At 39.3% G+C, this 26,533-nt stretch overlaps 1 protein-coding gene across 1 annotated transcript in view; it reads right to left on the minus strand.

Annotated features, from left to right (window-relative positions):
• Nucleotides 1–217: 217 nt before the first annotated feature.
• The window catches only part of FRMD1 (FERM domain containing 1), a 45,927-nt gene continuing 19,611 nt past the window's right edge, over nucleotides 218–26,533 (minus strand). Inside the window, exons 3-13 of the mRNA XM_051998136.1 lie at nucleotides 21,733–21,812; nucleotides 20,534–20,610; nucleotides 16,834–17,020; nucleotides 15,793–15,948; nucleotides 12,711–12,776; nucleotides 12,411–12,479; nucleotides 11,141–11,315; nucleotides 7,846–8,172; nucleotides 7,599–7,706; nucleotides 6,446–6,525; nucleotides 218–3,745 (exon numbers count right to left, since the gene is read on the minus strand). Coding sequence (XP_051854096.1) covers nucleotides 3,458–3,745; nucleotides 6,446–6,525; nucleotides 7,599–7,706; nucleotides 7,846–8,172; nucleotides 11,141–11,315; nucleotides 12,411–12,479; nucleotides 12,711–12,776; nucleotides 15,793–15,948; nucleotides 16,834–17,020; nucleotides 20,534–20,610; nucleotides 21,733–21,812 — 1,613 coding nt within the window. The 3' untranslated portion in view covers nucleotides 218–3,457. The remainder of the gene's footprint in view (nucleotides 3,746–6,445; nucleotides 6,526–7,598; nucleotides 7,707–7,845; nucleotides 8,173–11,140; nucleotides 11,316–12,410; nucleotides 12,480–12,710; nucleotides 12,777–15,792; nucleotides 15,949–16,833; nucleotides 17,021–20,533; nucleotides 20,611–21,732; nucleotides 21,813–26,533) is intronic.

A 26,533-nucleotide genomic window follows, 5' to 3' on the forward strand; every position in this document is an offset into this window, starting at 1 on the left:
TCATTTCTGCCTTTTTAAGTAACCTTGACCACCATATGGAATAACCATTCCCAGCCACCTTTGTCCAAACTTGGTAATTCCTGCTGGCAACTGGAACGAAGCCAGAAGCAGGATTTTCTCCCAAAGTCTTCACACGGCACCTAGAGCCCCACCTCATGCTGTAAGACCAAGCTTTTTCCCCTCCTTGCTGCCCTTCTGATAAAAAGAATCAAGTACACATTTTTCAGTTCTTTATTACACGTGCATGGTATATACAAAGATTCCTTTCACAGAAAGGAGAAGCAACACGTTTCAGTACAGTGAAGATAGCACAGGAGTATAAACCATCCAGAATACTGTGTCTTAAATGTCTGCCCTATCCAGTCCCTCCCCCCACAAAAAGCTTTAATATGAACAATGTGAACCAGGTATATAATCAAGATACAAAATATAGTACTAAAGATAACAATGTCCCATGGTTACAAAAATCTTGCATAAGAATGGTTTCACAGTGATTCAATATTAATACTTTAGAAATATAAAATAACAAAATATAGATCAATTCTGCCTAAACAAAAATGAATACTATCTTCTTCGTTCAAAGTACAAGTGGGGTTGTGTAGGGAGGGGACAACAGCCCATGGTTATTACAAATAAATAAAAATATACATGGACCACCAGCATGAAATCCCTGCTATACAACTCAAAAGTGCAGCATTTCCCCCAGCAGAGCTGTACTTAGAAGCAAGCAGAAGGGGCTGCTTTGAAGACAGGTAGCAGAATTCATGCAGCTCTTGTCCTGTGAAGGAGCAGTGAATAAGTATATAAAAAAACCACTTTCTTTCACTGTGTCCATTCTGGAAAAAATACAAATGTAAGATTCCACTTTCCCATCAGGTGATGCAGACAGGCCTGTCTATTAAAATGATCCATGCCTTTTAACAGGCTACACAGCAAATACCCAAATGACAACAAGTTGATGGATGGCATGGGGAGCAAGGCCACCTGTAACTGAAGCTGACTCACTTTCAGTGGAGAGCTTGTAAGGGAGTCGGGGAGAGGAAAATGTTTTCTTATTTATCATGATCTGGGGAGGAAGAGGGAATACATTCCTTTGAAGATACTGGAAGGCTGAAGGAGCACAATAATTAATAGCCAAAGAATTTTTGGGACCCTGTATGCATACCTGCACACTGTCATAATGCCTCATGATTGATGATTCCATATTAAACCCCAAAGTAGAAAGAATGACTACCTTCTTCCAGTCCCTCACCCCATTCCTGCCCATGAAGAAGATGAACTATGTGTTTGCTTTGATAGTGATTGTAGTTTAAGGTCAACAAATTCATCATTTATAGGATGCCCCATTATTAATGTTTTTCAAGAAACTATCACCATGAAAAACTAAAAAGCACTGACAGAGACAGAAACACAACTTGACCTAAAGATATAAACTCATTAAAATTAAGAAAAAAAAAGTGACATTGCTTAAATGGAAGTACATAGGTCTTGGAGGGGGAAAAAAGCAATAGGAAGATAGTTACTCAGGTTTGTCCATATATTTATGGAGTCAGCAATGGTGGCTGCAGAAAGGCCAGCTTCCTCAGCTTGAGGAGTCTGAGTTAAGACTCTGAACTCATTCAATGTATTACCGCAAAGTAGGTACTGTGGCAAAACTGATTGGTGAATAGCAGGTGAATTTCCCAGGAGTCCCCAGTTAACTTCTTCATAAGACATTGATCATTGACTACAATGCTGAAAATTCCATAGATCTGCCCCCATTTCAGTGTCAGGATGTTGCATAGGGATTTACAAGGAACTTATTTTTTCAGCACATGAGAAATTTGTTGGAAGGAAGGAAGAGAGAAAGAGAGGAAAGAATGAAGGTAGATAAAGAAAAAAGTCAGTCATTAAAGGATCAATGCACAGGATGGGCTAATTATTAACAAAGTTACACCATTCTCTAAGAATATTCTGTTTAGGAGACTCAGTAAAATGGCTACTTTGATCTCATTCTTGTTACCACTTTTGCCTAGGAGGTTATCTTTCGGTCTAGAGTTGTGTTGGTTTCATGTCTAATAATCTCTCAAGAGCCACATACATGAAAAAAGAACAGATTTGAGTACTATCAATGTCACCTGATGTAGGTGAAACTGAAGGTACTCGTTGGGTGAGGGACTCTGCCTGCCTGTCTTTTCATTGGCACATATGATTTTAGGAACTTTCAGATGTCAGTGTATGCTAGACTATTAGCTGAGAGATATGAGCTTAGCTAATTTCAAAGAAGTCATTCAAAAAGGAAAAAGCAAGCCCGAGTGGCCCCAAAACAAGCAACAAAAAAGCTTAATTTGGGAACCCCACCAGTGGAAAGTGACCAACCTTCTCACTCCCTTGAGAATAGCATCCATGCAAACACATTCATACATTCCTGAAGTCAAACCTGTGTTATGCTTTAAATGTATTAATTATGGGACTCTTTCCATTCAAGTACAGTCAACTTTCTAGTCATCAAATTTTACAATTTTGTAGACAAGGAAACAGTGATACAGAACTACCCAGGTGGCTGGCCTAGCCTAGGTGAGCTAGGGGTACAGAGCTGAAGCTCTGAGATTCCAGGGCTCTTCATTCTGAACCTAAAATACTAATTACTGTTGACACATTTCTTGCCTACTGCCACTCCTTTTCAACTTTTCCATCACTTTCCAAAAAGTGAATCAAAGGTATCCTCAAGGTGGAAAGATCTTATTTTTCCCCAAAAAAACCTCTTCTCTCTTCTCCCCTCCCCCTTGTCCTCCCCTTGGTTGGTCATGAGGCAGGAGGAGAGAGAAATTGATAAAGAAGCCATTTAGGCTTAGTTGTCAGTGGGAACCTAGAGTTTGGTTTCATGATGTATCTGGAAGAACCAAAACATCATTGTAACTGAATCCAAAGCACCTTCTGTGGTCCAGAAGAATGTAAGCTTCTTACGGGCAAGGATTCTTTCAGTTTTTGTCTTTAGTCCCAGTGCCTGGTACAATGTCTTGCGTGTTATAGATGCTTATTGCTTGAATTAAATTGCCCAGTTACCTTCTAGACCTATAGGAAAAACATTAACACACCACATAAAAAGGACATTTAAAGTCCAACTGGAGATTTGCTCTTTTCCTGGAATCCTGTGGAAGACAATGATGAATGCTGACATTCTATGGAAGGTTTTTGTATGACTGGCTCCTTCTGTCTGGCAGTCCAGAGACTGCCCAGGAGATTGAAATCAACTTCTGGGGCAGCGTCTAAGCCAGCGAGGAAGCAGCGCCAGAAATGTGCTCAATGAATCATGTGTACTCTAGTAATCTTGGTGATGGTGAGCACCACATCGCATTCTCCCTCTGTGAGGAGAGCATGCATTTCTGCAGTTGTCCACAAGACCTGAGGTGACCTCTTCATTTTTCTCTCATAGGCTACCACGCCACAAACCACCTCCACACTGGAGTAACCTGGTCTAAACTACGAATTCTTCTGGCACTTGGTCTTCCCCCAGAAGATCCAGTGAGAGGCAGTTCATAGATCTCTTCCCATAGAGGGCAGACTTGGTCTTATAATCAGCCGTAGAGTAGACACAGCCATAGGTAGCCAGCTTATCCTCTGGGGCGCAGCCAAAAGTGTAGCTTTGAGAAGTGGGGGAAGAAAGATTGGCGTTCAGGGGCAGATGCCGTTGCTGGTAGAGGCGGACATCATCCAGGCTCTGGCTGTGCTGGTCCGAGCACTCCCTGGCTTTGATCTCTCTGACCTACGAGATGAAAAAGAAAACATGAGGGGGAGAACCTCAAACACGAGTCAATTATTCAGATTCAAAAACCACTTAATGATAAAGATGAAAAGAGTTATCATGATCAGTATAGATGGGCTCTCCCTATCAATTCACTACAAAGATTTTCTTAATCAGAAAGCTACAATCCCACTGTTAAATGATTATGTTCATTTGTGTATAATTTAATTCAGTTTATGTGCTTCATCTTCTCCTTTCCAAAAGAGATGAATGGCACTTGAGTAAGTACAATGTACCATTTCTTTTGGAGAGAAGATGAAGACACAAACTGAATCTTAAAATGTCCTCCCATTGGCCACATTCATCATGGAAGGGAGATATATCCTACCACTTTGAACTGAGAGACCTCAGACAACTGCTCCAAACTCCAGTGGGGAGGGATGAAAAGGTAACCAGATCCTGAGGAATACTGGACTTCCCTGGCACCATATTCTATCCTTGTGATCAAGATCTTTGCCCTAGGATTACTGACTAGGAAATACTATCATTTTCCCAGATACTATCTTTCCCATCTCTTCAATTAGATTGTTGAGGGCAAAAAAGAAAAAAATATATGTAATTATGATTAGCGTTTATAGTGTTTTTAAAGTGCCAAGTGATTTCTTATTTGGCCTTCACAAAAATCCTGAGGAACTTGAGGAAACTGAGATACAGATTAAATAATTAAGGGTCACACAAATGCTAAGTGCCTGATATATTTTTCTGACTCTATTCACCGCCTTACCCACTGCCTCTTACTTCTACATGTGCTAGCCGCTTGAGTGGTTAAATTTTGTTAAATGTCAAAAGAAAGAAATGTATGTTCCAGGGTCCTTTGGACCAGATTTGGGTGCTGGGGGTTCTTTGGGGACTCTAAAAAATTTTAAAAGATTTCTTCCTCCTTGAGAAGAGGGATAGTTTTTTGCTTTTTTTGCTATCACCAGTACTGAGCAATGCCAGCACATAACTGGTACTTACTAAATGCTAGTTGACCGATTTATTGACTTATCAGATAATATGGGGGAAAAGACTATTCAAATATGAGTTAGATTAGACAGTACACTTCAGATCTCATTCAAATTAGCAACACTATATATGAGCTTGGTCAAATCTGCCAAGCAGTTGTTTTTCCAAATTCACCTACTTTGTGACAATCACTGTATTCAGTGCTAGGGAAAATACAGTTTAAATAAGACAGTCTCTGCCCATGGGAACTTGAATGATGGATTTGCTAAAAAAGGAAACAAAAGTTAAAAAAAAAAAAAAAAAAAAAAAAAAAAACCAACATTCATAGTGCCCAGAATATCAACAATATGGTCAGAGAGTGAGGATTTTTTTTCGTAATTCCCAGAGTAAATATGGAGTGTACCAAGAACCAACCTTAAATGAGGAGCAAGGAGAGGAGTGGGAGGTCTAGACTCAAAAAAAATCTAGTATCACGCTGCCCCTTTGGGGAATGAAAAGCCTCTGAAAATTGGTCTCTTCCAAAATCATGTGGTTAAATTAATTCAAAAAATATGACAGGCACCAGGCTAAAGTATAATCCAGTTAAAAAAGTCATGTGCTTTCCCCAAATCTGGCACGTCTCTCCTCAGTATTGGCCCAAATGGCCATTTCTGCCTTGCCCACCCCTAAAATTCCAATACTATTAACTTGCATCTGACTCCTTGTGTCTGATGAATGCTTTTGTCTTTCCATTTGCAGAGAATTGACAGGTGGGGCCACACCAGTTAAGACATCATTCCTGAGTTTCTTGGAGAGAGAAGGGGGGCTTCTACTTCAGAGGGTCTCACACAGAACCACATGCAATTTGATGCTTAATGAATTCTTTGTGAGGATGGTAATAAGGAAAACTTCTGAGTTAGAGGCGGTTGGGTGGAACCAGATTTGAAAGATTTCACAATCCTTTTTTTTTTTTTTTTTTTTTTTTTAAAAGAAGTGCTTTCTTTCTGTGTAACTGGCATTCAGCCCCTCACATCCCCAACATACACACCCTGAGGACACGTGGCCAAAACAAAGAACAAGGCTAACCAAACTGAAAGGTATCAAAACAAGATGAGTCCGAATCAAGCTGCGTGGGGGGTAAGAGAAGTTCTCACTGCCTTCAGCAGAGACCTACTCAGGTACATCCTCCAAGAGAGGGTTTTAGGTAATAAAGTGGTTAGAGTACAAGGTCACAGAGTCAGGAAGACCCGATCCAATCAGCCCCAAGTTTTCCTCAATTTCTTTATCTGTAAAATGGGGATAATAATAACATCTACCTCCCAGAGTTGTTGTAAGGATCAAATGAATATTTGTAAAGAAAGCATCTAATACAGTACCCGACACATAGTGGGTACTATATAGTTATTAATGTTGTTATAATAATATAATATATATAATTATATAACATAATAAATAAAATAATAAATAATGCTTATTATTAGTGTTTGGGGTAAAGTCAAGAAGAAAAAGTTGGGCTGCTAACACGCCAACCTTCTCAGGGAAAAGGGGGGAGGGGAGCAATAAGAATACCCAGTTGTACTAATCCACATATGTTGGTAGAAAAACTGGACTATGACATCTATTATCTACTGGAGATGAAGGATATAAGGTTCAACATTTATGTGGGCATACTTAAAAAGGTTAAAAAAAAAAAAAGACCAAGGACATTCAACTGGCACACAAGTCACCCTCTGGTACCTGGTTAAGGGATTCAACACTCTGACCCTTCATCTTGACCAATGTTATCTGTACCACAGCAAAAGGTTCTTGGTGAGAGGCTGTAGGGGAAAAAAAGCCAATAAGGACGGACAGGTTTCTAGACTCATCCCCTCATTTCCCAGCCAACAGCTCCCCCCCACTCTTTTGTTACAGCTTAGAACTCAACCTTCCATGCCAACAATCTGCCCCAGTCAGTGGGTTTAAGGGTACAAAGCTGAAATCTTCAGATAAACCTTTACTCAAGCTCTACATACAGACTGACCCACTGAGAGATGCCATTCTCCAGTAATTTTTATCCACCCTGCCTTGCTTGCATATATCAGACAATGAGTTGTTTGAGGCAATTTGGAATTTCTTTATGAAATATGAGGAAAGCCACTCACAAAACAACTTACATATCTTCAATATTTCAAAAAGGAATTATTTCCATATTTATCAATATTTCAGGAAATATTTATTTTAAAATTACTTTGAATGTAATTATCATGATAAAGTTGAAGACTAGCAATGGTTTAATGGTAAAAAGAATTTGCCTTCAAGTGGGTAATGTTGACCAAAATCCTAGTTCAGACATTTTTAGCTATGTGATCAATGGCACATCCATGAGTCATTTTTTTCATTTACAAAATGGCTGTAATAGTCCTTTCATCACTCTTTTACGATACAGGGAAATTTAAAGTCCATGAAATATTAAGATTTAGAACTAAGGGTATTTTCAGCGCCCTTTAGTGCAATGCTCATTTTACAGATGAGAAAATTAGGGCCTGAAAAGTCTGTGTCCAAAGTCATACAGGGAGTTAAGTGGAAGAAATTGAAACATGAAAGCAGAGTCTTCAGACTCCAAATCCACCATTTCCTCTCCACATCACAGAAATACTTTGTGATATTTAAAGCAGTATGGAAATACAAGAAGTTATCCCCTTGCTATGCCTTTGGTTCCCTTCTTCCTCTTTCTCCCCCCAGGAAGATTACAATATAAATTAGAAATAAAATATAATTCCTTTGTTTTTAACATTCTGAGGAAATGGATGCCCAGAGAAGCTAGATGAATGGCTCAGAGCCTCATAATTAAGCTGGATGTAGAACAGGGAAAGCTTTCCATGGTAACATTCCGAAATTGAGTAGTCCTCACCTTTACAGTCATATAGAGATACCCCTTCATGTGTCTGGTCCAATCGGTTATTTTCCAACGGATCATCTACTGTCACACCTTCTGGCCCGTCTACCATCACCTCCACCTCTACAGCAAGAAGCAAAAGAAAAGGTATTTGTGATACCTGGATCTCAGAGAGCTAAGCTCCTCACAGACCAAGCAAACTCTCTTAGAAGGAGGCCAGAACCTCCCCATTCCTGGTCCCCCGGTTCCCCCACCCACTCACCATCCTCAGTTCTCCCTTTACTGCTGCTATCTATGCCAGAGCTGCTGTGGCTGGTGGTGGAGCTGCAGAACCTCTCTTTATCATGGCCCAGCTCCATGCCAAAGGGCTCGTCCACGGACATCTCCACGGACACTCGGTGTCTGGAGTCGGCCTCGATGCCAGAGGTGTGGGAGCTGCCGTGGCTATCTGTGGAGCGGTGGGAGAGCCGGTGATGGTGGTTCCGGCCACTGCCCCTGCTGCTCCCACTCCCATGAGAGTGTTTGTCGGACTGGTCCAGGTCCATCTCCAGAGTGTCACTGATATATGACTCTCGGTAACGCTTCTTTTCTAAAAAAGCAAACAAGGAAAAAAAATTTTTTTTTAAAAAGCAGTAAACAAGAAGAAAGGGTAAATGAAAGAGGAGCAAAAGAATACGTAAGGATCACCTAAAAGACAATGTCCTGCAGTATGGATAAAGAACAGAAAATGCTGGGTTTGGATCCTGCTTCTAAATGCTATAAATGACTATAATACTCCAACTTTCAGAGAGGATAGAAAGGATCACACAATATAAAATGGATAATTCTAATTTTATAAAACTGAAAAGTTTTTGCACAAATAAAAGTGTTACAATTATAAAGGAAATTAGCTGGTGGAGAAAATCTTTCTAAAAGCTTTAGCACCAACAAGATATATACAGAATCAATTCAAATTTAAGAACAAAGAACATTCCCTAATAGATAAAGTATACAAAAAAAGCAGTTTCACATGGAGAAAACAATAAAATATGAAAAAAGGCTCCAAATCACTATTAATAGGAGAGAGATAAATTAAACTCCGAGGTTGCAAATCTTGTACCCACAAGTAGGCCAAGATGATAAAAAAGGGAAAATGATTATTGTTCAAAGGGCTATGGAAAAACAGAAATATTGAAATGGTGGAGGTGTGAACTCTTCCAGCCATTCTGGGAGGCCACTGGACATCAATACTAGGAATCAGAGAAAGAGAAAGAAGAAAAGTATCTGTACGTGTTTTGGAATGGCAAAGAGCTGGAAACTGGACAGGTGTCTATCAGATGAGAAATAATTGAACCACTTATGATATCTGAATGTCAGGGTAATATTATTGGGCCATTAAGAACTTACTATAAGAAGAAATGGTAAGATTTCATGAACTGACACAGTAGAATAAAGATAACTAAAATCATTTATACAATAACTTCAATATCTTTAAAATATCCTGAAAGAAGAGAGAACTTAGAAATCCTGATCAATTTAAAGGTAACCATGATGCCATTGATTCCACAGGACCTGTGAAAAATCCTGCTATGGTGCAGAAGAAAGATATTTTTGTATACGGCCAATGTGGGGATTTGTTTGGCTTGAATATTTCTCTGATTCAGGGATTTTATATTTTCCTTAATTTTGGAAGAAGAAATTAGGAAGAGGGAAAAACAGTGATGGAGTCAACTAAAAAACAAAAGTAAACAGGAAACACTGACAAGCAGGACAAGCTTGGAAATATCATGGTGAATATACTACATGCTTTAAGAAAAAAAAAAGCAAGCTGTTTATGAACAGATTCAGTCTTAGAAGTGCTTACGTTATAGGGTACTTAATAAGTTCAAATAATGAGCTTTTTTTTTTTTTTTTAAGATGAGGGAAAAAATGAAAGTGCTAGCCTCTATTTGTGGAATTTCCTCACTTGGAAATACCTTAAACCAATGAAATCTACTAAAAGTAGATCCCCCATAGATCCAGTCCCTATCTTGGATAAAAAACAAAAAACAAAACCAGAACAAAACTATCAGCATTTCCTGAGGTCCAAGAAGATGGACCACATAGATCCAAAATGATGATTCTCTACAAGGATACACACTGATCTTTTCAAGAGAAATTATCATCTCCTTATCATTGTTTACTATTAAGCTGCCAAAGAGGGCACTCCCTCCACCACACCCACTTTGGAAGGAAGAAAAGAATTTTCACACAACAAATACCCCCACTTAAGCTTTGGAGAGACTGAAGCAAAACAAAGTTCTAAGTCCAATCTTCTTCCTCTTCTGCTCAGTGAACCCAATCATAAAATGCTGATTACAATTAATTACTATTATTACCAGTTGCCTTTTGATCCAGAGAAACAGGACAAACCTTGGTTAATAAATATGCTTTCTTCAACCTGAGTTTTCAGGAGAAATTGAAAATGGGTGTCTATGATAATTTTGTCTCTATTATAGCAAGAGTGCCAGGGCTGGCTGGGAAGACCAGTAGGGATGGAAACATGTGGAATTCTTGGCAACTCTTTCTGAGGTATTGCAGAGCTCAGCTAAATGGATTCATTACAGATCAAAGGAATGTGGAGGCTCTGCCCATCTATCACTTGGTAAGCCATCTCCCTTGTTCCTGCTCCTCCCCACACAGACAACAGCTCTAGTTCAGGAATGCTGGCCCTTCACAAACTGAATGAGAGCCATTTGGGCTTAATTCAACTATACCATTCAAGGTAATGCAAAAGGCATAAATGTAAGGCTGGCAGTAAGATGAAGAGGACCTTGAAAGACTCTGAGAAAATAGGCAATGTAAGTGAATCCAACAACTGTATTTGGGAGGGGAACCAATTTGAATTTCAGTTATGTACTAGAAAGTAACATAGTGGACACAGTAGAAGACCTGAGTTCAAATTTGGCCTGAGACTTACTAGTTGTGTGACCCTGAGCAAGTCACCCTTAATGATTCAGTTTCCTACCCTATGAGATGAACTATAGAAGAAAATGGCAAATCCCTCCAGTACCTTTGCCAAGAAACCCCCAAAAGAGGTAACAGAGTCAAACAAGACTGAAAGTAACTAAAAAAAAAAAAGTATCTTTAAAATTGTTGGAAGAATTTGAGGCAGTACAAGAAATGATTTATTGGTCAAGTCCCCAGCTTTTTTTTTTTTTTTTTTAATAAAACTTACATTTGAAGAAAAGAATGCTGTTTTCAAAAGGCACTCTAAACCCATCCCTAGAAAACTGTTACAATTAAAAGGGGGAGATAAGACTTTGAGAAGGAACAAAGTAATTCCTCCTTCATTCCTCTCTCAAACTACAAAGTATTCCCAGAAGAGAGGGAGAATAGCACATTACTGAAAGTAATACACATTCCTATCATCTGGCTAAAGGCACCATATGGGGTAATGAAGAGAACTTTTGCACACATATCTTCCGGCCTTTTCCCCTACTTAATTCACAAACTCATACAGGCCATCAAGCCAAAGAGAAAGAGGCTTCCTTCAGAAAAGCCTAAATGCTATAGATTGTCTCTTGTTCACAGCCTACCTTCTGCTTCTTCCAGCTGCCGGATCTGTTTCAGCACTGGCTGGATATGTAGGTAGAGCCGATGACTGTTACTGAGTAACTGAAGTAAGTGCCGGGAGCGGAATGGACAGCCCGTGTAGTAGACCAGTTTCCGAGCAGAAGGCAAACCATCTGGCTGGATCTCAAATTTTTTCCCCTGAGAAAAACAAAGAGTTGCTCTTCTTGGAATCAAAGGGTTGTGATGTTCTAAAAGGTTCTTAGGCCTAAGAACTACTTACTCTTTTCCCTTCAATCTAGAGTTTGACAGGTTCATTGATTATCTGGTGGTCACTGGATGGGCAAGGACCCCAGGATGGAAGATGAATTATCAGTATAGAGTATTTACTGATATATACATACACATACACACACAGTATAAAGTATATGGCCACCATAGGCCCTATGACAGGGGTCCTTAAACTACCACCCGAGGACCAGATGCGGCAGCTGAGGACGTTTATCTCCCTCACCCAGGGCTATAAAGTTTCTTTATTTAAAGGCCTCAAAAACAAAGTTTTTGTTTTTACTATAGTCTGGCCCTCCAACAGTCTGAGGGACAGTGAACTACCCCCCTATTTAAAAAGATTGAGGACCCTTCCCTATGACAAGGGTCAGAGAAGAGGGGTGTGGTAAATACATAGGTAGCAATTTTCATACAAGGTATAAAACCATGGTGGTTCAATATTGGAGTCCGGAATTGATCCAGGACCCTTAAAAGAAATAGAAAATTCCAGACCTCGCTCATGAGGAAAAAGAGAGATACAACATGGAACAGTGTCAAAAGCACTGAATTTGGAGGTAGAGAATCTGAGTGTGACTCTTAGCTTGTCTATTCTCTGTCTGGGAGAGGTTGGGTAAATCACTGTAGCTTCTCTGGATTCAATTTCCCTGAGCTATTAAAAAAAAGGAGGCTAGATTGTATAACCTGTTGAGATCCATCCCCTTCAGTTATAAGTCTATGATGGTCATAATGCGGCCCTGCCCCTATCTCCCTAGGGATCCACTGCCCTATTCCTCTCAGCACCTCAGTATTAAAGGGGTGTGTGTGTATGAGAATATACAGACACATTTGCAGATAGATCTATTAACTAGATATATAGTGCTTCTCTAGGGCAGGGATCATAACGTCCTGCAGTATCTAGACATACGGTTTATTAATAAATGTGTTTTTTATGATAAGGTCTATCTGCACAATTTTCTGGATCAATGCTCTGCATTTAGATGGAAATCACCGACGTTCCTCTATACTCACAAGAAATGCCAGCTTTCCAACATGTGACCAGGGGAAGTCATAGAGCAGCTGCCGGGAATGGTTTACCTCCTGTAAAATAACAAACAGAACCTGGTTTGAGGTTGGCCAGAAACTGGGATGAGCCCAGAAGTGGGGGGGGATGGGGCCTAGATTGCCTTCAGGCAAGAGAAAAGAATGTTAACAATGCACATAGCCAGTATTTTTGCCTTCAGGGAGGTGAAAATACTTTTATAGGGTTGGGAGAGTGAGAGAAAACTGTTTAGCAACTCAAAGATGAGGAGCTAAAACCTCTTTCATTACCTGATAAATGTGCATTCCTTTTAGGGTCAGACCCAGGACAATTGTAGGTCGATCTTCCTTCTTATCCTATAATGACACAAAAAGTCAATAGGGTCAAGAGTTGTGTGTTTGCCTTGGTATGCATACAGACACAAGCTATATTCCTACAGCAAATCAAAAGGATGCCAGAGGGTTATCTGACATTTGAACGTAGTGGATGTCTATCACCGAAAGATATTGTGTGTGTTTTTGTGTATGTTTGGGGGTGCTGTTTCTTACTTCTGAACGTTTGAGGTCATTTACCTGACATAATGTTATCTGTCATTAGCAAAGGTCATAACTCACTACTTTTTGCTAAAGAAAATCCAGGTCTCAATGTGACCTCTGACCACTTTCCACGTTCTGAGGACAGAGAGAGAGCACTCAGGAAGTGCTCCCAAAGAACCCAATAAAAGTCCCACTGTATTGCCTCATCTGCTGAGATTCTGCTGCACTTAGAGATCAGCAACTGGACACATTACAGACAGAAATCACGAAGAAAGGAAAGCAAAAAGATACATGTTTCAGTGGGAAAGTGGGCAAAGCAAGTTCCTGCTAGGTATCCTTTGGAGAAAAATTATGTAGAAATCTAAGCATGATTTTAATAGAAACAATGGTAGGTAGATCCTCAGACCACACCACAAACTGGACTTAGTGATGTGTCTATGGAACAAAGACATAGCATTTCCTCTTTTCTCTTTTTACTCCCAATCCTACTGGAGAGCAGGGTTCCACACTGGGAGATAGCTAAGACTTTTTTATTTATTTATGTTTGGAATTGGGAAACAATGGGGCTGGAGGTGGAAGAAGAGATCCAGAATAATACTGTGCAACTGCTCTTTTATAGTGCAGGGTATATGTAGGGGGAAATAAATGGCAGATTGTACTATCTGCAGAACAAGTGTGTCTCATGCACTTCCCTTTGTTTTCTGCTCCTCTCCCCCCCCCATCCCCAATGTTTGTTTCTTCCTTTTTAGGGAAAGTCATACCCAGGGTCTAGGTGAAATTTGGGAATACGTGTAGGCACATATGTCCTTCCTTCCTCAACCCAACCAGCTTAAAATTCAAGCACCATGCCCTCTAGCTTAATTCTTGTTCTGTCTCTTTCCCTGAGAGAGCTTAGGTTCCAAACTAGTGACCTCTGATACTTGCCATTATTGTGAGAAAATAAAAAAAGATTTTCTTTTTTGTAAAGCACAATGCTAATTATTTTAGTATAAAAGGTATGTTTCTAGTCTGTACAACAAAGAAAGGGCCTTTGACCTAAAATTCTAGGCCACGCTGAACTTCCTGAACTCCACCTGTCCTAAGGGAAACCAAGCCAAGCTTCATTAAACCTAAACAACCTGGATAGAGCCCCCATGGATTGATGGTCGGAAATTTTCCCAATAGGATGATCTAGTTTGTAGTCTATGATCAAGTAAGGACACAACCATCCCAACACACACTAACACAACTGCCACATCTGGCCTGGGAACAAACACCACACAGAGGGACCCATCTGGGCAGCCTCCCAGGCCAGCTCCACAAATCCACCCACAGGAAAAGCAAGAACCAACAAGTGGATCTGGAGCCGCTTTCGTAAGTCTGTACGGTGCCTGTGGCTATTCACACAACCAACATGCCCGGCTCTTCCAAACAATAATTGCCAAGGCACTATCCTCTTGTAACTGGTTACATCACCCGGCCTAATTTAAGGAACATAGGTGTCCTCCCACCCCCCCAAATCTGCTTTTATCACAGGCAGCTTGATGAGAAGGACCTTGGCAGACAGGAAACAGAAGTGCACCAACAGGGCAAACACAAGCTATGATTAGATCACCCCAAAGCCAACCTGGGCTTGCTTGTAGGCTCCCTGAATAGACTACACTATATTCTTGAAAATAGATCCTAGGCTTCCTTCCTCATGAGCCATGTATTCCTCACCTCTTGAAAGAACTCCTATAGTCAAATAAGGAAGAAAAGATGGTGAAGAGATGGGGGGAGGGAAAATGAGAGCCGTGACAGATGAGAGGTTAAACTGACATTCGGCTTGAAGCCAGAAGTGAAATTTATTTCCCCCAACCATCCCTCAGAGAACTTGATATCTTCCCCTCATCAATGTTATCAGAGTAAAATGAGATTCGAGTGGGGATTCAGGGAAACGAAGGAAACAAGCATTGGGTACCTTCTGGCCACTACCAGACAGGCAGCTCTCGTCCCCCCTGGGACTGATGTGAGAGAAGAAAACTGCTCTACAGAGGAAACAAAAAGTGACTAAGAGTTTGAGTCTGTCCTAGATCCAAAGGGCTTACGGGGTGCAGGTTAAGACTTCCCTAAGCAGTACCTCCCTTACTGGTAAGAAATTAATCACTGTGCCCCAAAACGTCCCTTCTCACACAATCACTTAAAGCCTTTTGCCTTCATGCTCACTCTGTCCTGAATCTCTAGGTACCTCTCCCCACATTACTTTACCTCCCAAGCCTACCGTAAGGTCTAAATCTTTGGGACTCTTTGTTATAAAACTTTAAGAATCACAATGAAATTTCCCACCATCTTTTATGATTTTTCTAGGAGGCTTCCAATCAAGCCTGCGGTAACCTTGCTTGTAAGCTTGCGGTAACAGATAACAATTAAGTGCTGTCACCTTCCTGAACCTTAGTTTCTTTTAACAGGGAGCTTGGACTTAGTTAACTCCTACAGATTTTATTTATTTACTTAATATAAATATTAAAAATAATACTGATTAATAATTAAATGATAAATATCATTTTAATTATATATTTACATATTATTTTACTTAAAGATTTAGAAAGCACACTGAATCATCTCATTTGATCAATGTTTGATTGAATTTGCAAATGGAAAACAAATGCTTAATTTTTTCCCTATACAGCATTTTATCCCCAAGAAGAGGGAAGACTTCACAATGACAGAAAAGATCTAGCAGCCCTATCCTTTGTATAAGCATTGCAATTACTTCTCGGTAGAAGGAAGACATTAAAAAGGAGTGTAGTTTATTAGGGTTGAACCCCTGATTCACTTTCAGATAGATTAAAGATGCTCCTTCCATGTTCTAACCAACCTTTTGTAACTTGAAAAAATGAACAGGCACATCTTCCAGCAGACAGGACTCCTTGATGAACTTCAACACAGCCTCTTTGGTGGTCATCCCCTGCTGCTCTCGGTGAATCTCTGGAGCATGTTTTAAGATGTAGTCCCTCCCTCTCTTTGTGATAATCTAGAGAAAGAATATCAAGTCAGCAGCTCCCTTCACTTCTCTGCCTACCCCCATTTGACTCACTTAATTCCATTCTTCCCTCTAAGACTTAGGATGACAGAATCTAGAATTGAAAAGGACCTCTGAGATGCTCTCTACTAATTCTAACATTTTATCAATGAAAAATCTGGCGCCAAAATTAGTGACTTACCTCAAAATGAATAAGCAATAAAAAGCAAAGCTGGAATTTGAATCCAACTCTTAATCCACTGATCTCTCTATAGCTCAGCACTTATTAGCTATGTGACTTTTTTTTCCATTTAAAATTTCTTTTTTTTTTTTTATTAACTTTGTCAAACATAGCAGTTTCTCTTACATGCTGCTTTCTACTGTCTATCTGGCATTCCCTAACTAAACAAGACAGTCACTTGAGGATAGAGATAGGATCATATAAAATATGTTTGTATCAACTTTACTCAGTTTCCAGTCAACTGTAGGAGTCAGGTCCTGTTAATTGACTAAATTGAGCCCAAGCAGGCTCTCATTTGCCCAAAATCATCCAGGACTGGATAAGATTTGAACACAGGTCCTCTGACAACAGCACTCTTTTAAAAATGGATAAAGCACCCAATAAAAAACAAAACAAAACAAAACTTTGGGGGCAGACAGATGGTACAGTGAATAGAGTACCGGCCTTGAAGTCAGGAGGACCAGAGTTCAAGTACAGCCTCAGACACTTAACATTTCCTAGCTGAGTGACCCTGGGCAAGTCACTTAACTTCAATTGTCTCAGGAAAAAAAAAAAAGGAAAATCAATAAAGCTCAAGATATTTCATCTGTTTTCCAGTCTCCTCCTGAGCATCAGACTTTACTAAGCCACATCATAAATACAGAGGAAAATCTTACCCACTGAGGGAAGTAGGAATGAGGTTCAAAATATTTCCCCACATGGATGGTCTCCCGGTAGTTGCCCAAGTCTGCCTGCAGGGCATAGGCAGCCAATAGGAAGTAGGCTTCTTCCTTGTGGGTACACTGGGATCTCAGCACCTGCTCCTTGAGGTGATGATAGTAGAGACGTCTTGCAACCTTGTCACTAGAATACAAAGAGAAAACATAAATAGCACTTGAAGTCCAAGTGCTAAGGCAGCCCTATAGTCAAGGCTGAGTCATAGGCCATCATGTTGTGAGCAAAGGATGCCCCAAAGGGCATAGCAGGAACCAAGGCTGTTTATGCCCTTCTCCGGCACTCGCTAGGAACGTTCTTTTGTAATTTCATAATAATATAATAAAATATTTTAAATAATCAAATACTCATTAATTAAAATTAAACAATGATTAGTAATGTATTACATATTACACATTTATATATTACATACATATATATTGAAACTGATGGGTCTATCCATTCATCCAGGGCCATCTTCAGTCAACCTGGTCTATATCTTGCCATTGGACCCAGATCGCTCCAGAGGAGAAGAGAGAGAACGGCTGGTAATCCTGAACACTGGCTTCCTAATGTCATGGTCCTTATGGTCCATGAGGTTCTTTTCTAGTTTTATAATCTAATTCTTGATCCCAAGAACATCAGCCATGTTGTCATTCCTACAGCTGTAAATACTTGTACTAAAATATTTACTTTGGATTATTCCAAACTGCATATTCAGCATCATAAAATTATAGCCATAATGGCTCATGTTTATAACTCTTATCACTATCCTCCTAGTCACAGAGGTTTGCCACCTACCTCACCCTGTATGTGCAATCACAGCTGCCAATTCTTATAGAATTGGCTTTCATTTTGCCTCCATATACTTCCTCATTTTCTCTATTCACATGGCCAATACCTTGATTCACTTAGATGACTATAAGTCACCTAATTGATTTTCCTAGCACAAGTTTCTCTTTTCTCCAGACAATTACACAAGTGATTTCTTTCTTTCATGAGGCAATCAGAGCTAAGTGACTTGCCCAAAGTCACACAAGTAATAAAGTGTCAAGTGTTTGGGGTCACATTTTGAACTCAGGACTTCCAGGGTCAACTGATTTTTCTTATGCCTTGTCTGACTGACCATGTCATACATACTCTGGCTCTAGGTTATCTCTAGAAGCAAATAAAAACCTTTTACTTTGGCATTTAAAGTTTGTTTACAAATTAATTTTTAAACTATCTTTATTCCACTTTACTCCCCTTTGTGTACTGTTCCTCACCCATGCCATTTATTGCCTCAATGGCTCTGTACTGTTCTTTTCTCCTCTCCACTTTTAGGTAGCTTTCCCTCCCCACTTTTACATAGTCTCCTTCAAAATTCAGCTCAAACATTATTCCCACGAAGCCTTTCTCAGTCTCATATGTGCTTATGTCTCCTCTGACCCAATTATCTTGTATTTATTTTGTATATTCTGAGACTGCCAACACTGTTAATAATAACAACAAAAATTTAAACATGACGTTAAAGTTCTTGTCTTGTCGCATCACTAAGCAGTGGACCTGAGATTCAGACTTGGACCTCTTGATCCCAAGCCCAGTGATCTGTTCACTTTCCACATCACTTTGACCCTGTTTAAGGTTTTCCCCTCCTTTCCTCCAAGGGGCCTGCAGAGAACACCCTTTTGGAGAAGCCTGCAAACAGTGGCTTTTTTTAATGCTCTTTGGAATTTGTTCACATGATCAGTTGGTTTCCTATCCACCAGGTAAGTCTTAGTTTTCCTTTAACTAATCATCCACCCTACTTTCCCTAATCTTTAATTCTTCCCTATCTAGAAGCTACTTGTTGACAATAAAAAGATTCAGTCCTTCCCTATCCTTAAAAGAATCGCTGGCCTTGACTATCTCATCTAGGTTTCTCCTTCCAATTACTAGGTGAAAAAACAAACAAAAACAAATGAAAAAAATCCCCAAATTATGTATGCTCCTTGCTTTCTCGACCCTTAGCATTCTGACTATATCTCTCTATCACTAGCATACAACAGGCACTGAATAAATGACTGATTGCCTTAACCTTCAGCCTCTGGTAATTAATATTAAGTATCTACAAGTTGATAGGGCAAGAATATGCTTTACGACTTTTGCCTCTTGAGCACCTTTGTGATTGCACTCTAGATTTGAGAGTGACAGCTTAGTGCTAAAGATAGCACTACAGTGGACTGATTTTAACTGACTTTCAGGTCAGCTGCTACCTGTCCTCTTCCTTATTCTTTTCTTAGCTCTTGTGAATGTGTGCGTAAAGTGGGCAGAGTAGCCATTCTACTTCCCAAACCTCGCTGGAAGCTAAAAGTCCGGTGTATTCAAAGTCCTCTACAATATCTTGCTGGAACCTATGTTTCCTGTCGCATTTCACACTAATTTATTAACCAAAGCTATACTCCAGATAAACTAGAATAGTTACTCTTCAACTTGTTCTGACTTTTGATAACTGGGTTGATACATGCCATCCTTCCTGTCCATGGAAAGACTCACTACAGCAAACAAGGCTTTCCTTTTCCACAGCTGAAAGTGGTCCCGCCCTTTCCAATTTTCTCCTAATTCGAACCTTTTCTCTACAGCTACCACATTACAAATTACAACCTTTTCGAGAACACATCTAAATCTTTGTATTCAACTGCAAATTCCATCGAGTGGGGTAATCATGGTCCATTTCTGCATTCCTGGCAAAGGGGCTTAGCTCATAGCAGACACCTGAGAAAGGTTCTGCTGCACTGAATTGAGGGGTACCTCAGAATTATGCTAGTTCTTTTTTCCCTCTGTTCTGTTCTCATCTTGTCACAGCAAAAGCAGAGGAGTCAAAACCATACCAACCACCTTTACAAGTTTTCAATCACAGCTTTTTAGGGTACAATTGTTTTTAAAGATCCTCTTCCGGGTCAAAAAAGTTCAGATTTCAAACAATAGTTTGAGGAGAAACCAAGCAAGGGCAGCTAGCTTCACTAGTACTGAAGAAAGGGAGTAGGGGTGGTGGGTCTGGCTTGTTTTAAACTCACCTAAATGCTTGCCCTGGATAATTAAAAAAGCCCTTTTGTTCACTAGGAAGAACTGGAGAGGTTCAGCTAGAATGTTGCCCCTATTCCAAATGAATGGAACCCACTCAAATGTATAATCCCTTTAGGCTAAGCCTTCCCAACCCCCTACTCTCCACAGCAGAGGAGCCAAAGGCAAATTTCTGTGGTCACAAACAGCTATGCAGAGAACATACAGTGCCACTTTGGAGAGGGAAAAAAATCATTTCCTCCCAACAACACTGAGATTTTGTTGTGTTTTTCTAGACAAAATTAAAATATAGATTAAGTTTACCCAGTCCTTGGGGTTTAGTCACATATTTAATCAAGGACCTTCAAATTCCAGTTAACTGAAATTGAATGGCACCAAAAACTAGAAACTAAATGAAATCTTCTCATCTACAGAGTAAGTAAGCTCTGATTTTAAAGATATATAAACAGCTTCTAGTTTATCTCCACAGAATCCCAGCTTTCATTTTGACTATATAAGGTTCTTTAAAAATAAATAAATGATTATGTTACTTATTTTTTTAATGGGTGAGGAAGAGAATCTAGAACTCAAAATTAAAAAAAGTTAACAACAACAACAAAAAGAATACATAAATATAATTACCTTATAATTCTCCCATTTTCCACATAGTACTGCACTCTGAAGAAGGCAACAAAAGGAGGGTTGGATTTCTCATTTCCCTGTAAAGATGTTTATAGAAAAGAAACAGAAATGAATCACCCCTACCAATGGCTTTCATGTTGTGGATATTAGCACCCCAAAACCACACTCTTCCTACCTCTCTTTCCATTTTCTTCTGTGAAATTATTTTGTGTCCTTATACTTTGCCTAAATTATTGCCTCAACTAGTTTCCTCCCTTTAAACCAAAATTTAAAGCTGTTTTTTTTAAAAAAAGTTATCACACACACACACTCCCATAAAACAATCACCAAAAAAAAAAAAATTTTAAACCCATGGCAAACTAAATGATTATGAAATAATTATGAAATGTGAAATTGTTTAAATTGAGATATAACTATGGGAAAATAAAATAAAATTTTAGGTTGATACAATGTGATGTTATTCAGTCATTTTCAATCCTATCTATTTGTGATCACAATTGTTTTTTTTTGGTGGGGGGGATGGGAGGTGAAGGGGAAGAGGGCAAAGATACTGGAATGGTTTGCCAATTTTTCTCCAGTTCATTTTTCAAATGAGAAAACAAATGAGACAAATGGTAAACTGACTTGCCCAGGATCACACAGTTAGTGTCTCCGGCCAGATTCGAATTCATGAAGGTGAGTCTCCCTGACTCTAGGTCTGGCACATTATTTATTGCATCATCTACCTGCCCTCTGGCTCATTTCAAGATGAGGAGACTAAGGTAAACAGGGTTAAGTGTCTTGTTCAGGGTCACAAAAATAGTAAAATGTCTGAAACTGGATTTGAAGTTAAACAAATCATCCTGACTCCAGGAACTGCACCACCTAATTACTCACAATGTGACAATGGCCAAAATTTAACCCCTTTCTTTGAATACATCTTTCCCAATGCTCCCCAGCTCCTAGTGGCCCTCCCAGAAATTACCCACATGGATTTTATGCATTCTTAATATGCATTCTTATTCTAAATAAGAATATAGAATATAAATTCTTTGTTGTTTGGTTTCTGTCCCTAAACAACTAGGAGAATACTTGACACATTGCGCTTAATAAATGTTTACTGGATGATTCTCTCATGAAGACCACCTTAAATCTTTTGCCAAATGCCAGAATTCTAGTTGATCCCTTTGGCTCCCAAGTTCTAGTTAACTGGAACTTACTTTATATATCTCTTTCTTCCAATCCTTCAGAAAGTATTTGCTCAGCTTTTGCTCCAAGTCCATGAATATGTATTCATTGTCTGCAAATTTAACAAAAACAGTTATCAGTGCTATTGAATCACCTCTTAGTATATTATGGCTGGTTGGGAACTTTAATTGTAGAGTTGAACAAGAACATGATTATTATAGAAATGGTTAGAAGTCTAACTATCCATTGGAAAAAGAAAAAGAATGGGAAACACATACATCCCAAACTATGTAATATAGCTGGATAAGAATCCAAGGAACTAATCTGCATTAGTACCAACATTCCTCATTCCTACCCCTACCCCTACATATTTACATATCCTGAATATATAAATATTGCAGCTATATAACAAACTAGGTTCAAGAGATCAGAATGAATGGCATTTGGGAAAACCATGCAATACCTTCAATTATCTTAAATTGCTCCATATGCCATATTTTTTATAGCAGTATTCTCTTGCTGATGCAATCTGGCTTACCAATTTTTGGGAAGTCACAACTTTGGTAGAAACAACATCACCAGTAAATAAAAGGAGATAACTTTTAATAGCAAGGTATCTACTGGGAAGCAATAAGAGAAATGTAATGGAAATGGGGGTGAGCTGGTCACCTCACGAGAATGAGAGACAATCACTGGAGGGACTTAGGCTAATATTTATATCTAACAGAAGAAATATGACTTGAGTTTTAAAGCTGGCCAATACGTAGACTACTGGTCATGATGTAGACCATTGGCAAATCACCTGGCCCTTCTGGGTCTCAGTTTCTCATCTGTAACAGAAAAGGGGTGGACTGTATCAGTTCAAAGTATCCATCCAATTCTAAAATTCTGATTCATGTGTGGATTAGAGTGAACCATTTCAAATTATCTACAAATGCTATGTAAGATGGACCACACCTAAGTGGACTAACCTGAATAATTAGGAAGACAAAATCCCTTGTATGATTCTAAGAGTTTTCCTTACATTTACTTGTCCAGTGCTCTAATTTTGTAAAGGCAAATCTCTCTTAACCACTTTCAAGGTTGATAGTTTATAATTATCCCTACTTTACAATGAGAAAATTGAGGCTCATAGAGGGTGACTATGGCCACATATCTCCAAAGTGCAGAAATTGGGATGGGGAGAGAAATCAGGTCTCCTACAAAACTTGGCTTCAGATCAGTGAGCGTGATATATGAACAGAATAATTGGAGAATATACCTTGAGATAAAGGTGTTTACAGAACTTTAGTTTCACCAAGACTGGATAACTTAGTTCTAATTCAAGGCCATAGACTCTATAGTCAATAGTCATGCAAATACTGGTACCAATATGGTTGGCAATAAACAGAAAGTCTGTCTACTGAAGCAAAAGCTCCTGAGAGCAGCTTCCAGATACTTCTGAGAAAAAGTACCACCTCTTAAAGGTCCTTGATGAGTCTCTTTCTAAACATATTAATCAAAATTTTTCACAAATTCCAACCAAATCAGTATACTTGTTATTTCTTAAACAGAATATTCCATTCTAGGGGACTGTTCTCAGACCTCCAAGGTGCTCTTGCCTCAGCCATCCCTCCAAGGAGCCCCACTTTTCTTCAAAGTGTCATCTCCTATACAAATTCCCTCCTAACTACCTCCCCCATATGTTTTATTAGGCCCCACTCCATTCCAGTTCTATTTTTAAATACTGACTTGTGATTTTTTTTCCCCTCTAAGAAGAATATAAGCCCTTTAAGGACAGGAAATTCTTTTTTTTTTTCTTTTACATCTCTAGCACCTAGCATAGACTAGCATCTAGAGGGTGTTATTGATGTTAGCTACACCAAACTGAAATCAGGATCTAATAATGTACAGTCCTTCTATCCATAGGGGACTATTTAGGAGAGCTATCTCAGTAGCAAATCTGACTGCTGCCAATGACCATTTTCCTCTGCCCTATTCTTTTTTAACAAAAGCAGGCACATAAGGAATGATTTCTTCTCTTCTCCCCATTCTCTGTTTTCCCTATAACCTCTACATTTCTCCAACTCTTTCCCCCCCCCCTTTCTTCTAGAAGGATGAATTCATAAAAATTATTGATGAAACACCACAACTTCTAGTAATCAGCCCAAGGCATTAAATATGTGACTTTTTAGGCTGGCCATTCTCTGGGTCATCTATAATGATCTCTACAGCTTTTTATGACTCTAAAAATCTATGATTTTAAGTCACATGAAAAGAAAGAAACTTGTAATTCAGTTAACCATGAGTGTTTTGAAGTTTACTTTCCAAATTCTTCAGAAAGAGTGCCCAAGAACAGTTTCTGATCTCAGTAGTACAGAATTATCTGTAATTCTAAAATTAGCCCCTAGGAAATCACACACTGTTTTCCTGTCTATTCTTTCCTTGTGAAAGAGGGAATAAACAGAATCAAAGTTAGAGGGAATAGGGAGACTTAAGAAGAGAGGCAGAAATAAGCATTCTAAGAAGGCAGGCCCAAAGAAACAACCTTGAAAAAGTGAAAATATAAATTCAAGTCATTATCTCTGATGTTTTTTCTCTACTTTAATGGAGAATAGGGGTCAAAACAAAACTGACTGAGCAACCTCAAGTAGACTTCCTCCAGTTTTAAGGCCTCTGGAAAATTAGATAGGACTAACTTCCCTTAGTTGTTCAGAGAATGTCCAAATGCTTTTTTTTTTCCCCTTTAACCAGCAACATAAGCTCCAACCTTCCCATTTTCAGTGCAACTTCTGGGCAAGGAGCTTTCCTGCATCAATCTACCCACCCACCCACGCCCCAAGCTTCTCAGGGGAGGAATGTAACCCCACATTCCAGCTTTAATGAAATTAATATTATTGGAATGCCAGCCTGCTGTGAAATCCCTCAAGCCTATAAAAATAAAGTATCCTATTTACCCCTTCACCCCCCAGGTATTTTTTGCTGGGAAGCTCAGGGATTTCAGGTAGTTCCCTTACCTCAGGTGAATTCTGGACTCATTTTAATAAAAGTGATGAGGCGGAAAGGCAAGTGGACTTATTATTCTTCCTAGAGTTAGAAAGAATGTCTTGCTTCAAAAGCATAATATATCTGTTAAATGATCAGTCAAAGTAACCTATAAACTGAATCAAGTAGCTGTACTTCTTCATAGCTCAAGAAGTAGAGTCAGTGAACTCTAGGATGCCCATTGCCCAGCCTACATCCCTGTCTAGGCCCAGTGCCTACAGCCATCATTGATTATAGGGACTGGACAAAAGGGGTCAATACCTCACACGCCAAGATATAGACCCAAGGAAAGCTGAAATGATTATTATATGTGGCTGTAGATGGTCCCTATGAATGGTCTCCTCATAGAGGAAACAATAAAGGGATAAATGGGAAAGGGATGCTAATCTTTTATAAAATTCAAGGTTCCTAACTTTCTGGGGGTCATGAACTACTCTGGAAGTCTAATGAAGCTTAAAACTATACTCCTCAGAAAGTTTTCAAATGTATAAAGTACCCAATACTCAAAGGAAACCAACGATATTTCAATAACTATCAAAAATATGTTTAAAAAATTCAGACTCCAAGTTAAGAATCCTTGGATGTGGCTGAGGAGAAGCATGGATAAATTTTTGGTCTTAGAAGTAAGACCTCGCAGTAAGATGGATGAATCTAACCAATTTGTGTCAGTTACTTTACTTGTAAAATGAAGGGAATCAGACCAGGTGACCTTAAAAATCCCTTCCAATTCTTTTATCTACATTCCTATGACCTGGATCTGAATACTGGTTTTGATACATATATAGGGAAAGACATTTCATGTCACCATGATTTATATTTTAGTTTTCAGAGATTTATATTTTAGTTTTCTTTTGAGAAGAATGAGAGGTAATGGGATAGAAGATATCAGAACCGTGAAATGAATATAATTTTTTTCAATTCTTCCCTTATAGGACTGTTCTTTATAGACAATGATTAGTTTTATCCCTCAACCATTTGCTGTTTCCTTTTCCAAGTTGTAGAAGGCCAGTTCAGTCACAGTTATAGAATTTTAGAATTAGAGATGACTTAAGGACCATCTAATCCATTTCTAATCCCCTCAGTCTTACAGATGAGTCAAAAAAGGTTCAGCAGAGTAGAGTAATGTAATAATAGTAATGTAATAATGTAGCTTCTAACATCTTATATCCCATTACCTCTCATTCTTCTCAAAAACTTGCTGAAGACTAAAATATAAGACAAGGGATTCATTCCTTATTAGCCAAACGGTCAAATCATTTAATCTCTATCTGCCTCAGTTTCCTCATCTGTAAAATGGGGATAACAACAGCATATCCATATCCAATAGACAATTTAGCCTCTTCTTTTTGAGGGAGAGGTAGCCCTAGACAGATGTAGGCGGGTAGCCAGGCTACTTTTTCCTGAAGAAGAACAACCTGCTTTCCCTCATTGTTCAGGGAGCTCAGAGGGCTGGGAAGCACTTCATGGAATCTCAGATGTCCTTGGTGTAGGAGGAGGAGGCATTAACTGAGTGGCTGGCACTAACGAGAAAATCCTCCCACCTGGGAACTTCCTTTGCAGAGCAAACACACCTTCTTTAAGAAAATATCAGCTGCTGATAAACCTAACAATCCCCCTTTGTGTTCTCTCCTGGCCCAACTCCCACCCCTCCTAACATTGTCAGGTATGTTTGCCTGATTTCAGCCCAGAACAAATTCAACAGCTACTTTTACAAAGATATCACAGTCTGAAGCAAGCACTCCCTCCATCCCTTCGGTTCATCCCTCCTTCTCACCCGAGGTTATCTTTGTAATCGCTGAGTCCCATGCC

The sequence above is a fragment of the Antechinus flavipes genome, chromosome 4, assembly GCF_016432865.1.
Source record: "Antechinus flavipes isolate AdamAnt ecotype Samford, QLD, Australia chromosome 4, AdamAnt_v2, whole genome shotgun sequence".
In the NCBI taxonomy this organism is placed as follows: Eukaryota; Metazoa; Chordata; class Mammalia; order Dasyuromorphia; family Dasyuridae; genus Antechinus; species Antechinus flavipes.